The following is a 15,835-nucleotide window of genomic DNA, read 5'->3' on the forward strand; positions in this document are numbered from 1 at the left end:
CCAGAAAAGGTTAATATTTTGCCCTGTGAGAAAGGAAGAAAGGATTGAAGAATAGCCTGCAATCTTTGTTATAACTCCTCACTTGCTTGAGGAGCTCACCACCCCATCTGAGATGTAGTTCTTCATTTGCCAATTCATTCATAAATTTCATATTGTATATATATATATATATATATATATATATATTCACTTGAGTTGTACATACATACCCATGTATACCAGGTATAAATGATTTTTGAGCCAATTGATTGCTAATGGCCCATAAGCTCTGTGACATTTCTCTTGCTCATCATAGTGTCCTCCATGCATGGCAGGGTGGAGCCCATGGAAGCCATACTTCTGGCTGCTTATGGATGCTAGTGGATGGCCACTCTGGCTTTCATATTTGGTGGTGTATCTTTCCTCATTCAGAGCTGAAGTGTTTTTCCTGTCCAGGCCTCCTTGCTCCACATCCCCTCATCTTCATGTGCCAAAGCCTTTCTCAACCCTGGAAGTCAAACATGCTCTGAGTCAGAATCCTGAGTGAGATTAAAAATAAATGAAAGTGCATCAGAACAAGTTAACCACAGAAGAAATGTTCCAGGGTAATTAGGCATCAGGGCTGGAGGTCAGGCAGAGAGAGGTAGATACCAACTACTGGATCTTCCTCTTTGGGCCACTTCTGGATAAGGCAGAGAACACACAGGCTGGCTTGAGCCCCTGCCTGGCTCTTCATACTTCATAATTGGTGAGACTCTCCCCACTCTGGCCCTGGTGCCCACTGAGAGATATTGAAACCTTTAAGAGGTGGTGCTAGAGGGAAATCTCCAATTTCTATAGAGGTCAAATTGGGACCTCACTTTTGAGGGTGGTTTCCCTGTGTGTGCTGTCATTTTGAGTTATGAATGCATCTAAGCTTTAGCTGTGTGGATCTTGTGTAGTCAAGGTTGAGAACAAGTCCTTGGAATATGGGCTGAGCTTGTTTTGCTGGTCTCCTCAGATCTTTTTTTTTTTTTTTTACCTGTATTTTAGGGAAGGGTCTACAGGGTGTTCAGGCTCTCACTACCAGATCGGATTCATAGTGATCTGCCTGTTGACAGGCTCCTAAGAGCTGGGTTTACAGGTGCGCATCACCATGCCCAGTCTCAATTGCAGTCTCAGCATGCCCTGGGCCCTGTGCTTTCTTGCAGGCGCTTTAATCCGCTGAGTTTTTTGGCCAGTCCTCTCCTCAGATCTTTATGTGGGATTGCTATGCTAATTCTTGGCTTGGGATTCTTACTTTATATAGATAAAATGAATTTTTAAAAGCTCTACATAGTGCTGTGCTGGCCCCAGCCCTGGGGCATGCTTAGACAGTGATTGAGACTAGGCCTGGTAGTGCGTGCCTGTAACAAGAGTTTGGGAGGCTGAAAACAGGAGGATCACCACAAATCCAATCTGTAGTGAGATCATGTAGTCCCTGTACTAAAATACATAAAAAATTAAACACCCTACATAAAAATAAATCCTATTGTTTGTTTCCATCCATCTGCTAGAATATTAAAGTCGTTGTCTCTCTGATTTGGGGCTACATATCCAGAGCCTGGAGTAGAATTTGGCAATAGTAGACACTCAAGAAGTGTTTATTAAGAGGGACAATTAAAAAATACTCACTTCACAGGATGTTATAAAGAATAAATGGGAACAGCCCAGCTTCTAATGTTTCTGCCTGCAAACAGCAGAGTTTCCAATTGCACATGGAAGCTATTGTCTCACCTGATAACAGGTAGGTCCTGATTCTGTGACTATAATTTTAAGTCTCTTTAATTTTCTCAGCCTTTGTCATATGTTTACATGATAGTTACTATAACTCCAGACATCACATCCATATTCAGGACAGAAGACAAGAGGTAAAGGGAATAAAGGGAATACATCTGTAACACCTTCCCTTTTATCAGGAATGTAAATGATTTTTTAAAGTGCAACAACAGATTTCTCCTTTGAGCTCAATTGCTAGAAATGGGTCACAGGGCATCCTAGAAATGAGGGAACTTAGAAAAATGCCATTGACTAGACCCAAGCCACACCGACCTGGAGGAGTCTGAACTTTGTAGATCTGGACCTGGTGCTAAGGTAATAACTCTATCTAAGCTCTACACCAAAGATCAGGAGACAGTGGTATACAAAATGACAAAGAGAAGGAATAAAATGCAGTCTCAGGCCCTGAGTCCACCCAGTACAATTGAAATAATAGCATTGGAAGTAAAGAAACAACTGCAGAAAGGTACAGAAGAAATCAGATCAGAAATAATTTCTGAATTAAAAAAAATTTAGTGATAACTATAATCAAAAAGTACTAAGTGCTTCTAAAGAATACACTGATAAAAAAATAGAGGAGAATATAAAAATGATGGAACCCCTGAACAAGCAATATAGGAAAGAAATAGAATGTATAAAACGGATTCAAAGTGATATACAGGAAATTAAAACCTCAATCACAAGCAGGCAAAACCGTTTGAGTGAAAGTGAAAATATACTTTCTGACCTTAAAGACATCATTGCAGCTAGTGAAAAAGTAAGAAAAGATCTCTTAAAAACAACTAGGATGCAGGAAAAAATAATTCAATACCTGCAAGACAATGCAAAGATGAACAATGTGAGACTAATAGGCATCAGTGAGAAGGAAGGAGTCAATACAAATGATATAAAAAGAATATGGGCAGAAGTAATAACAGAAAACTTCCCAAATATGGGGCAACAATCTGACATTCAGTAACCGAAGCATATAAAACTCCAAATAACATCAACTCAATGAAAACCACACCCAGACATATAATAATCAAGATCCCAGAAATTCAGCACAGGAATAGTATACTAAAAGCCGCTAAAGAAAAGAAACAGATCACATTTAAAGGAAAACCCATCAGAATAATGGCAGATTTCTCTTCACAAACCATCAAGTCAAGAAGAGCATGGTGCAAAGAATTTCAAGTCTTGCAAGAAAACAAATTCTAACCTAGACTGATATACCCTGCAAAACTCTCTTTCAAGTATAATGGAGAACTGAAATACTTCCATGACAAAGAATAACTAAAGAATTTCATGATGACAAAGCCAAGCCTACACAGACTACTAAATGATGTTCTAGAGAGGGAGCAAATTGATCACAGCCCCATGAATGAGAATGGAAAGAACCCACCAAATAGGGCAAACAATTAAACACAGGAGAATAAGAGGTATACAACAGTAGTCTTTCAGTTATTCTTTTGTGTTCAGCAGCAAAATATTTCCATCAGCACACTCTACAAATGGACTTCTCTTCCACCCTATGGGTCCTGATTCCATCTGAGTCTACAGGATGGATTTCAAACAAATAGTTGTAGCTCAGTCCCACAAGTGACGCCTGGCCACTAGTAACTGTCATGGTCATTATGCATGTCCACAACACATTAGAACTTTGTGCGATATCCTGTCCTCAAACTGTTAGAAGTGCTGATCATTTATCTGCCATTCCAGTATTTATCTTATGTTTAACTCTTAGAACTTCTTTGCTATTATGAAAGCTTTTTCTTAGTTCAATTGTTTTGAAACATTTAATTTTTAATTAATTAGTATTTAATTTTCTGAATATTCCTTAATCTTAATTTTATTCTAAGATTTATACTATATCTTTGACTTACAATTTATTTAAAAGTCATTGTATGGTATCTTGTCCTAGTATTAGAAACTTCAAAAAGTATATTTCTATTTTCTGTTGACTTTATATTACTTCTTCCCTGTCTTTTATACACACATACACACACACACACACATATATAAAAAAATACGTGTATAACCCAACATAAAATTGGTGCTGTTTCATAGAAATCTGCAATGACCTTTAAATAAGGGTTCATGTAATATATTTTTATATAGTCCTGCATAACTATATTGAAAGCACTTCATTGTTCATCCAAGACCATACTGCAACTTCTCTTGCCTTTTGAATTATGCTCTTTGTTATTTCCTATATGCTACTTCTGGAGGTATTAAAATATTTCAAGTTTGTATAACTAGCAAATCTTACTTTTAGTTTTCACAGGTATATTTGCTAAGTATACAATTCAAAGAGGACAGATCTTTTCCTTCAGTCCTTTAATTAGTCTAGTTTCTTATACACTTGGTCCTTTTTTTCTTTCTAATGTGGAATAAGGTGCTATTTAATTTTGTTCTTCCATAGCTAATTCTTTTTATTCATATACTTTAATGATTTTTTCTTTACAATAAATTTTGGACAATTTCATTTTTGTGTATCTTGGTATGATTTTATTTAAATTTCTTGCGCTAAAGGTTCATTTTTCTTGGAAATATGATATGTTATACTAAATTCAGAAATTTTAAATCTTTAAATATTTATTGTCTACTCCTTTCCACTTTGAGAATTCTAATTATATGAATATGTTTCTTGGTTTTGACACAGTGAACTATTATGACTGATCTATAAATTCTTTCTTCATTTTTATTTTGGACAATTTTTATTGTTATATTCATTTGTTTGTAAATAGTTTACTTTCAATTTGCAATCTATTAAAAAATTAAAATAAAATAAAAATGTAGTGTAAAAAAATGTCATTTATAAATGAAGGAGGAAAGAGAGGCTCTGGGGCCACAGGTGGAATATCTGTCTTAGGAAAGGCACATCGACACTTTACATGTAAAGCAGGGAAGAAACCCTTAAAAAAGGGCACCCATCTGATGATAACCATTATTGGTATTATTTAAAACTTAGTTACCCCTGATCCTATTGACATCAGATCTTGGTACCTGGAACTGGTACGTACACAGGTCCCCAAGTTCCAATGATTTCCCTCCTCTCTTGCTTGCTCTGCTCAAAGAACTGAAACTCTTCTTTTAAAAAAATCAAATTGCATTTTCCAATGTGAGCTACTTCCTGTCCTCATTAACTCTATCCTCAGTGACTTGCTGGGAACCTGCAGCCAGGCTGAAGGAGGTCAGGGACTGCATAAGTAAAGGTCCTTCAGGCCCATAGCAGGTCATTGTCAAGGTCTCTCTCAGGGACACTGCAATGAAATCAGCAGGACACCCAGTTTTGAATCTTGGGCAGACCCTGGAGTGGCTGAGGAGAGAGCTGGTGAGTGTTGGCATTTCTTTTTTCTTTTATTTCCCACAGTCTCTGGTCCCTCTGCCAGGGGCCCCATTGGCTGGGCAGAGGTTACAGGCTGAAGTACAGCTCTGCAGTGCCCCAGTGGGATCAACCACACAGTATAGGGTCACCATCTCAGGTTCTGGGATAAGTAGGACATGACCTACATTGGAGGTGCTGGGTGCTGTGTTCTCCAGAATGGTCTTAGAATAATACTTGAGACTGGGGATATGCCCAGCTCTGCTGCTGTGTGACCTCCAGTGGGTGACTTCACCTCACCAAGTCTCAGCTTCTTCATCACAAGATGAGGATAACAATGGTGCCAACCTTTGAGAGGTTATCAGAAGCATTCCAAGAGAAGAGCCTAGTGTATTCCTGGTACCAGTGTTGTAACCGAAACCCTAGTGGACAAAATGCACCTACTGTCTTATCCTAGATCCTCTAGAAAACAGAGGCTGAGGCAAGGATTAAGGAGCTAACAATGCTCATGGAATGTAAGCCCAAAGTGCTGAAAGGGAGAGAATAGGGAGTGAAAGCAAATTCTATGCCAGTGGCACATGGTAGGACCAGAAAGAGTCCCAGAAGGTCTGTAGGTAACTGACTGCTCTACTGCAGACCTCTCTGTAGGTGTTGAAGAAGAAATTACACCCTGGAGAAGAGAGAAAGGAGAGGAAATGTGTCTGTGTGGCTTGCACCTGTCTAATTTCCAGTGAGCAAAGATCCACCTTGCATGATGCTCTCTCTCTTGATATTGTGGGTGGTTTCTTGGGCCTTTAGTGACTGAGTGGAAAGTAAGGTCATATGCTATTTTTTGGAGTATTGGCTCCAAGTTTAAAAGTAATAGAGGTGCCCCAGCATGCACAGAGGCACCATCTATGTGAGAAAAACGGGAAGCTCAGGAAGCTGCAGGAGAGAAGACCAGCATCCCTGATCCCCAAATCTTTTTTTTTTAATTTTTTAATTTAATTTAATTTTATTAAGAAACAAATATCAATGAGACAGTTTCAAAGCTGATTAATAGGACAATTTTAATAATTAATACCTTGTATATTGTTATCTTCTTTGTGGTTATCCATAGTGCAATAAACAGACAAGATATCCTGTACAAATACTATTAGTACAAATCTTTTTTCCGGTTAAATAAATCAAAAGTAGCTATATATCTATCCTAACTGTTCTGTATATAGCAATACAAAATGATAGTTCCTTTTTATCCCCTTTTTTTGTTTAGTCCTGTCAGAGATAGATATTCTATTGACATCAAAATACTATAGGTACTTGAATTCAGCCAAACAATCCAACAGTCTATCAGTCCACAATAGTAGTGGGTTATCCACAGAAATTGTTGACTTGAGCCTTTTACAGCTCAACATCTTAATATGGCTTTACTTTATATACCTCGTTTTTATACTTTTCTTCTGGATGGTTAAGATCAAGATAAAGCAAGACCTATATAACAAGAAATGTAACTTTTGTAACTAATAAGGTCAGTCAAGTGCCCCCAGGATTTATCCTGTAACCCTGTACCGCACTTTGTAGATACTTTGTTGGTGTCAGCCATGTGGATGAGTCACGGCCATTGCTTGACCAATTTGCTCTCTGTGGAAGCCTGAGAGAATGTTTTTTCTCTCCATGTGACTCTCCTTAGGCACACTCTACATCATCGATCACATTCCTCGGTGGCTCCATAATCTCCTTGATCAGAAAATTTGGGGCACAACTGAGTTACATGGTGTTACAGTACAGGTTCTCCTATGCCCTGAGTCTTCACTGACCTTGAAAGGCTAGTGCCAAACTGTTGACTGACCTTGCAGCCCTTCCTTTTCTCCAATTTTTGTTCTTCAAACTTAGATTGTTAACCCTCCAGAAGAGAAGCTTATTATTACCCTGCAACATATGCAGTTCGGTTTACCCTATCTGTCTAAATATCAAACATCCTAGGCATAACATGGAACAGGTATTTTCCATCAAGTATTGACATGTTGAATTTTAAGTCCTTACAGAATATGAAGAAAAAAATAATTTAAAAAGTAGGCATAAACATATTTTTGCACAGAAATTTAGAAATCTAACCATATACAGCATTGTAGCAGAACAGTCCTGTGACATTTTTTTCTTGTGTCTTTTTTTTTCATTTATTACCCTTTATTTAAAGAGAATAAAAACTTTTACTTGAGAGACAGTATGGTAATAATTGGTATGTCATGACAAGAAGTACATATTCAGAAGACCAGAATGACAGGCATTCTAAGTGTGACCCTTCTATTACACGTTGCTATCTTCAGTGCAGTTGCTTGGTTCACAAGTATCAGCTTATATAATTAGACAGGGTGAGAATCCTATCAATTAACTGCTAGTTTCAAAAACCTGCTGCTGTTTCTCAGGATCATTGCCTTACCCATCTTGTGCGTATAAATGTATGGCTTTGCCCCTGTCATGTTTCCCAGCTTTTCTCCTTGCCTTCTCCTCGTTGTCCAATCCTCAAGTTCTTGCTTTCCTTTTAATTGTGTTATACCTTTCTATTTGTAATTCTTCTTTTGAGTTCTTATACTAGGGAGAGTATATGATATTTACACATATGGGTCTGGTTTATTTCGCTTAAAAGTATATGTTCAAGTGACATTCATTTAAATATGAAGGCTTCAAGTTTATCATTCTTTATAGCTGAGTAATACTTTATTGTATAGAAATACCACATCTTTTTCAACCATTCCTCATATGACAGGCATTCTGGTTGTTTCCAAGATTTGGCTATCACAAATTGTGCTGCTATAAACATAGGTACACATATATTACTATGATATGATGTTTTCAGTTCCTCTGGGAAAATTCCCAGTAGGGGGATAGCTGGGTTGAATGGGATTTCAAGTCCTAGTTTTTTAAGGAGTCTCCACACTGATTTCCATAATGGTTACACCAGTCTATATTCCCACCAGCAGTGGAGAAGTGTTCCCTTTCCCCCACAGCCTCTCCAACATTTGTTTTTGGTTGATGTTTTATGATAGCCATTCTTTGTGGGGTGAGATGGTATCTCAGTGTTGTTTTAATTTGCATTTCACAGATGGCTAGTAATGTGGAGCATTTTTTCATATATTTATTCGCTTCTTTAATTTCATCCTCTGAGAAGTGTGAGTTCATCTCGGATGCCCATTTCTGGATTAGGTCTTTAAATTTAGGGGCCCTGATGTTTTGTAGTTCTTTATAAATTCTAGAGAGCAGACCTTTGTCTGTTTGTGTTTGTTTGTTTGTTTGTTTGTTTGTTTTCAGAACCAGGGATTGAACTCAGGCCCTTGTGCTTGCCAGGGAAGCGTTTATTCCACTAAGCCATCTCCCTGGACCCTATCTGAGTGTTTATTAGTTAAGATTTTTTTGAAATTTGTGGGTTGTCTTTTCACTTTGTTGGTAATTTCTTTTGACGTACAAAAACTTCTCAATAAGTGGTCCTAGTTGTTAATTCTTTCAAGTATTACCCGTGTAATTTGGTTTTTGTTCATGAATTCTTTGCCTACTCCTATGTCTTCAAGAGTTCCTCCTACTTTCTCTTTCAGGAAATTTAGTGTTTCTGTTTTAATGTTCAGGTCTTTCATCCATTTTGACTTTAGCTTAGTGCATGGGGATAGAACTGGGTCAAGTTTTAGTTTTCAGCATGTAGAGAGCCAGTTTTTCCAGCACCATTTGTTAAAGAGGCTATCTTTCTTCCAGTAAGCATGCTTGGCCCCTTTGTGGAAGATCAGTTGGCTGAGTGTGTTCACAGAGGCCTCTGCATCTTCTAATCTATTCCATTGATCCTTAGGTCTATTTTGTTGCCAATACCACGCTGATTTTATCACAGTACCTTTGTAGTATAATTTCAAGTCAGGAATTGTAGTGCCTCCTGCCTTGTCTTTGTTGGTCAGGATTGCCTTTGTTATTCTAGGTCTTTACTGGTTCCAAATAAATTTTAGGGATGATTTCTCTAGGTCTTGGAGGTATGTTGGTGGTAGTTTGATAGAGATTGCATTAAATCTGTACAACAATTTTGGGAGTATGGCCATCTTCATGATGTTGGTTCTTCCTATCCAGGAGCAGGGAATATCTTTCCATTTTCTGAAATCTTCTATGATCCCTTTTTTTCAGAGTACTGTAATTTTCTGTGAAAAGATCTTTGACTTCCTTAGTTAGATGAATTCCAAGGTATTTCATTTTCTGTGGTGCTATTGTAAACGGTATTGTTTCTATAACTTCCCTCTTAGTGTGTTTGTTATCTGCGTAGAGGAATGCTATTGACTTTTGGGTATTGACTTTGTATCCTGCTATGTTACTGAATCTGTGTATCAATTGTAGTAGCTTCTTGGTGGAGTTTTTTAGGTCTTCCAAGTAAAGTATCATGTAATTTGCAAATAATGATAATTTAACGTCTTCTCTACCTATTCTTATTTCTTTTATTTCTCCCTCTTGTCTAATGGCTCTAGCTAATGATTCCAGAACTATATTGAATAGGAGTGGTGATAGAGGACATCCTTGTCTTGTACCAGATCTGAGAGTAAAAGATTTCAGTTTTTCCCCATTGAGAATTATATTAGCCTTTGGATTTTCATAGATGGCTTTTTTCATATTGAAGTAGAGGCCTTCTATTCCAATTTTCTGTAGGACTTTGAACATGAATGAGTGTTGGACTTTGTCAAAGCCTTTTCTGCATCAATTGAGATGATCATGTTGTTTTTAGTTTTCACTCTATTGATATAGTGTATTACATTTATAGATTTTTTAATATTGAACCATCCTTGCATCCCTGGGATGAATCCTACCTGGTCATGGTGTATGATCTTCTTGATGATTTGCTGTACTCTATTTGCTAGGATTTTATTGAGGATTTTTGCCTCTATGTTCATGAGGGAGATTGGTCTCTAGTTCTCTTTTTTAGTTGTGTCTTTCCCTGGTTTTTGTATCAGTATACTACTTGCCTCCAGGAATGATTTTGGGAGAACTATTTCCTTTTCAACTTCATTGAAGAGTTTGAGGAGTGTAGGAATTATATCTTTGGTGACTTTCTTATAGAATTCAGCTGTGAATCCATCAGGACCTGGACTTTTCTTTGTCTGCAGGCTTTTTATTACCTGACCCCCAAATCTTGATGGGTCTAAAAGAAGGCAAAGAACTACAGCTACCTAAGACCATCAAGCCCAGCATCCTGATATGAGTACCTGTCTGTGCAGCGGGAGGTAGAGCTGTGCATCAAGGAGGTGAAAGCACTTCTCTGCTGGATTCACAGTTAAATTCTACAAGAAATTCACCGAAGATATAATTCCTACATTCCTCAAACTCTTCAATGAAGTTGAAAAGGAAATAGTTCTCCCAAAATCATTACTGGAGATCTGTGTGGTCAGGGATGCTGGTTCCCAGTGTCAAAGGCATCAAATCCACTACCCAACCCTGCTGCCTTGCTGGCAGCCCTCATGTTCTCACAGACTCTCAGAGATGGTGTTAAAAGTTGGTCAAAAAAGGGGCTGGGGAGATAGCTCAGTAGAGTAAGCACTTGCCTGGCAAGCGCAAGGTCCTGAGTTCAATCCCTGGTACCAAAAAGAAAAAAAAAAAAAGTTGGACAAAAAGATACATAAAAAATTCTGTAGAAAACACATGATTAGTGTTTACCTATGGGTGAGGAAGGAAGGCCCAGGCCTCAGGGAAGCAAGAATATCCCAGTGTCTTCGTGAGGCATCTGCAATGCCCCTTCGCCTCTGAGTTCTCCTCCCAGTCCTCCCACTAGGCAGCACTACTGATGCTCAAGGGAGGACACAGACTTGGCCTTTTGTTTGTAAAGCAGTTGGCATGAAAAGCAAAGTACTTTCTTTTGTGGTTCTGAGAATGAAACTCAAGGGCCCTCCAAATGCTACACAGAGCTACCACTGAGCTTTGCCCTAGCCCTCACTTCAAGATACTATTTTTAATAAAGAAGTAATATTAATCATCTTCTCTCATAAAGTTAGACAGTGAAAGAAAGAAGTTGAAAATCTCCTTATGAGATCATGCTTGAGCCTTGCCCAGAATCAGAAGGGAAAACTGGGACATGCAGTGACCGCCTTGGAAAGGAAAAGCTGGGTAAAGGGTTAGGTTGGAACAGGCTGGGAGAGCCTTTAGCTGGAACTGTCCTCTGCATCCACAGGTTCCACATCTAAAGAGATGACCAACATTTTATTTGGGTAAAAAAATGTGTCTGTACTAAACATATGCAGACTTTTCTTCCTTGTCATTATTCCATTAACATAGCATTAAAATTGTTGCTGGTATTGTAAGCAACCTAGAAGGGAAGATTGTGAAGGTTATAGGCAAATACTATATTTCACGTAAGGTACTTGACAGCCTTGGATTTTGATCTCTTCAGGAATGCTGGAACCAACTCACCATTGACCTAGACAGGTAACAAGATATGCCCTTTTATAGCTTTTAAGTGTGGTATCATGTGTAAAAGTTAGCAACCAGGGATACAGTTCAATGGCACAAGCGCCAGCCTGGCAAGTGCAAGATCTTAAGTTTGATTCCTGATGCCAAAACACAGCTAAGAATTACCTATTCAGAAAATAAAATTTTAGCATTTTAAAAAGGGTGTAAAACAGAAAACTATGAAAAAATTCCAAGGGAAAAGCAGCAGGATTGCCGTGGGTGACTGACGATAGCAGAGTTCTTATGCAGCAGTTCTCACAGTTCTCAAGTGTTGATCTAAGAATCCCTTTGTTTCTCTTAATTATTAAGCAAGCCACATTTCTTTTGCATATGAATTGTAGCTCTCAATAGTGACTAACTTAGAAATCAAAGCTGAGAAATGTATTAATGAGGTTTAAAAATAAAGTCTTTACATATTTGTTTGTTTGTTTGCTTGTTTGTGACAAGGTCTTATTATATCATTTAGACTGGCCTTCAGCTCATGGTGATCCTCCTGCCTCAGCCTCCTGAGGTGCTGGGATTATAGGAGTGTGCCACCACAGGCAACTCATTACATGCTAATAAAGCAGTATTTATTTAAAATAACTATTCTATTCTTTCTGTGTGTGTGTGTATATTTGGTACAGGCTCTCACTATGCAGTTTGGTCTCATAGTGATCTTATTTTCAGCCTTCCCAGCGCTAGGATTACAGGCATGCACCACCTCACCTGGTCTGTCGCCCTCTCAGCTCACCCAGGGGTGGAGCCAGCACAGCATGCGGTACCAGGGATCAAACCCTGGTCCCTGTGCTTGCCTAAGTGGGTACTTAGTCTGCTGAGCTATCTTGCTGGCTCTTAAAATAACTATTTTTCAAAGCAAATATTTAGTGAGAAGAGTAGCACTGTGTCACATTGTTGCAAATCACTTTAGTGTCTGCCTTAACATATGACAGCTGCATTCTCTGGTTTCTGCATTCAGTTTATTGAGATATTATGTCATTAACTTCTAGAAAACACTACTGCACACTAACAAGAAAATGAGAATGCAAAAAGGAAACACTGAGTATTGTAACGAAAATAGTTTTGACCTCACTGATCCCTGAAAGAGTTTTTGGTATCCAAGAATCCCCAGACTGTACATCAGGACCTACTGTTCCAAAGGGCTCATCCAGGGCAAAAAGGAAAGGCAGGAGGCATTACAATCACTTATTTGAAAAATTACACTATAAAGCTACTGTGATAAAATTGGCATGGTGCTGGCCAAAAAAAAGACCTGGGAATCAATGGAACAGATTAGAAGATGCAGACACAACTACAAACACATTCGGCCACCTTATCTTTGAGAAAGGGTCCAAACATGTTCCAAACATGTTCACTGGAAGAAAGAGAGCCTCTTTAATAAATGGGGCTGCAACAACTGATTTCTACACACCAGAGGCTAAAATTAGACCCATGTCTATCACCATGCACTAAAGTACAGTCAAAATGGATCAAAGATTTAAATATTAAACCTGAAACAAATCTTCTGAAGGAAAAAGTAGGTAGAAATCTTAAAGATGTAGGAGTAGGTAGAGTTCATGAATAAAAATCAGACTGAATGGGAGATACTTCAAAGAATCAACAACTGGCCAGGGAGATGGCTCAGTGGAATAAGTGCTTCCCTGGCAAGTTGTTGATTCAAGGGTCTGAGTTCAATCTTCCGTTCTGAAAAAAAAAAAAAAAAGAATCAACGACTGGAATCTCATCTTTTTGAAAAGTTTCTGTACATCAAAAGAAATCACCAAAAGAATAAAAAGAAAATCCATGAATGGGGAAAACATTTTAGTCCACTGTCCCTTAGACAAAGGGGAGATGGCTCAGTGGAATAAGCGCTTCCCTGGCAAGCACAAGGGCCTGAGTTCAATCCCTGGTTCCGAAAAAAAAAAAAAAAAAAAAAGGATTTCTATCTAAAACATATAAAGAAATTTTAAAAATCAGGCCCCCAAAATTCAATGACTCAATAGAAAATGGGCATCTGAGTTGAATATACACTTCTCAGATGAAGAAATACAAATGACAAATAAATATATGAAAAAAATGTTAACATCATTGGTCAGTAGAGAAATGCAAATTAAAACAAAATAGACAGGCCGGTGAGATAGCTCAATGAGCTAAGCACTTGCTTAGTCAAGTGCAGAGACTGGGGTTCTATCCCTGGTGCCACATGCCGTCCCAGTCCCACTCCCTGGGCATGCTGAGCCGGCTACCAAGACCAGGCATGGTGGCACACACCTATAATCCTGGCACTCAGGAGGCTGAAAACAGGAGATCCCTCAGAGTTTGAGCTGTGTAGTGAGACCTCGTACCAAAATACATTTAAAAAAAACCTAAGATTCCATCTCATCCAAGTAAGAATGGCTGTCATCAAGAAGTCAACCAATAACAAATGCTGGTGAGGCTGTGGAGGAAAAGAAACCCTTCTCTTCTGTTGGTGGGAGTGCAAACTTGTACAACCACTATGGAAATCAGTATGGAGATTTCTCAAAATCTAGGATTGGAGGTCTCATTCAATCCAGCTGTTCCCCTCTTGAGTATCTTTCCAAATGAACAGAAAACATCGTAGCACAACAAGATGTGTCCACCCATGTTTATAGTAGCACAATTTGTGATAGCTAAATTTGGGAAGAACCCAAATGCCCATCAAGTGAGAAATGGATAAAATAGATTTGGTACTTTTACACAATGGAATATTACTCAACTATAAAAAGATAAACTTGAGGGTTTTATAGGTAAACAGATACAACTAAAGATGATACTTGTAAATGAAATAAATCAGACCTGCATGTGCAAACATTGCATGGTAAGAACCTGAAAGAGTAAATAAAATCTGATACAATAGATACTGTGAAAGGGAAAGAATGTGTTCAAAGGGAAGGAAAAACTGGGATGAGGAAAACAATGGGGTGGGAGGAGATGTATTTATGTATGTATTTAGGATGGCTTGAATAATTGTACTGCTGGTTTTTCCTCATCTGCAGAGGGGAACAGTTGATGCTTAAATTTTTTTCTTATCTTCTTTAATTTCTTATAACTTTTTTCTTTTCTTTCTTTCTACCAATTTTGCATGTTTATATCTGGTAATCTGAACCACTAATTTGAAGACAACATGTGCAATACAGCAACCATTATTGAATTCCAATGTTTTGTTTGGTGAAGTTCTGTATCTTTTATAATGTTTTAAAACTATTTTGTATTCTCTTTAGATAAGTAAATAAATAAATGGCTCAGCCAGGCAGGTTTATTTCACTTTGTTTTAATTTGAAAGAAGTCACTATCATTTTAATATCAGTAAAAGTATTTCTTTCAGTAAGGATTAAAGGATACAGTGGAGTTATGCCCTTACAGTTAGAGTGTGTTCCAGGGGGTTAATTCATTTGTCCCTTGTAAGGGTAAATAATTTGATTTTCATTTTTCACATGAAGCAGGTGAGGCTTCTGCTGGGTTGTGTGGCTCCCAGAAGAGTGACAGTGACACGGAGGGGCCTGATGAGGAGGGGCAGCCAGAGCTCTGCATACCTCTCACTGCCTTTTTCTGTCTTCCTTCTTTCCAGTCTGAGATGCAAATCCAGGACCAGCAGCTCCTGCTCACACTGAGGCACCTCCACAGTGTCCTGGCGGAGCTGCGAACACCACGTACCCAGTGGGAGGATGGCAGATCCAGCAGGGGAACATCTCCCATCAGAGCACGGGCAGGCTCTGAAGGCAGGGGCTGCCAGCCAGTCTCCCACAGGAGGCTGGCTCAGCTCCTTGAAGGGGAAGAGAACAGAAGAAACTCCATTCCTTAACTGGCTAGAGTTGACACTGGCCCCAATCCTGCCATCTCTAGACTAAACTTTATGGTGTTTGGGAGGAGAGAGCATTGAGATGGGGGTCCTGAAGCCAGGGCTCTGGGGTTTGTCTCTGCTCTTTGCTGTCCCTGGATTCTCACTCAACTTCTCTGTGTCTAGCTCCTTTTCTATCATGTATCATTAAATTTTGTAAGACATAAATAAAGTATCAGATGTGAACATGCACAAATGTATTATATAGATTTTCACAGGTCCCCATAGCTATAATCCTAGGCTTGAGAATTTCTCACAAAGCAATAATTAAAAGAAGAAAGATTGATTGATTGATTTGATGTGCAAGAAAGGTTACCTAGCATTGCTATGTTGAAAAAATTCAAAACCCTATGCAATGATCTTTCCACAGGACGCCTCCTCTGAGTTTCCTGTCTTCTCACCTAGCCTTTCCATCCTCCCTCATCCATTATAAAAATGCTCTGGTCCCACCTAGGCCATGGGATAGGCATGTGATC

General features: G+C 38.7%; 1 protein-coding gene across 1 annotated transcript; it reads left to right on the forward strand.

The window, feature by feature from the left end:
• Positions 1 to 4,990: 4,990 nt before the first annotated feature.
• Positions 4,991 to 15,323, forward strand: CUNH20orf202 (chromosome unknown C20orf202 homolog; the record flags this gene model as incomplete). The annotated part of the gene is made up of 2 exons (XM_004648739.1): positions 4,991 to 5,089; positions 15,090 to 15,323. Coding segments are annotated over 2 exons (333 nt in total), but the record flags the coding sequence as incomplete, so codon positions are not given.
• Positions 15,324 to 15,835: the final 512 nt, after the last annotated feature.

Source organism: Octodon degus, unplaced genomic scaffold (genome assembly GCF_000260255.1).
Source record: "Octodon degus isolate 3935 unplaced genomic scaffold, OctDeg1.0 scaffold00925, whole genome shotgun sequence".
Classification (NCBI taxonomy): Eukaryota; Metazoa; Chordata; class Mammalia; order Rodentia; family Octodontidae; genus Octodon; species Octodon degus.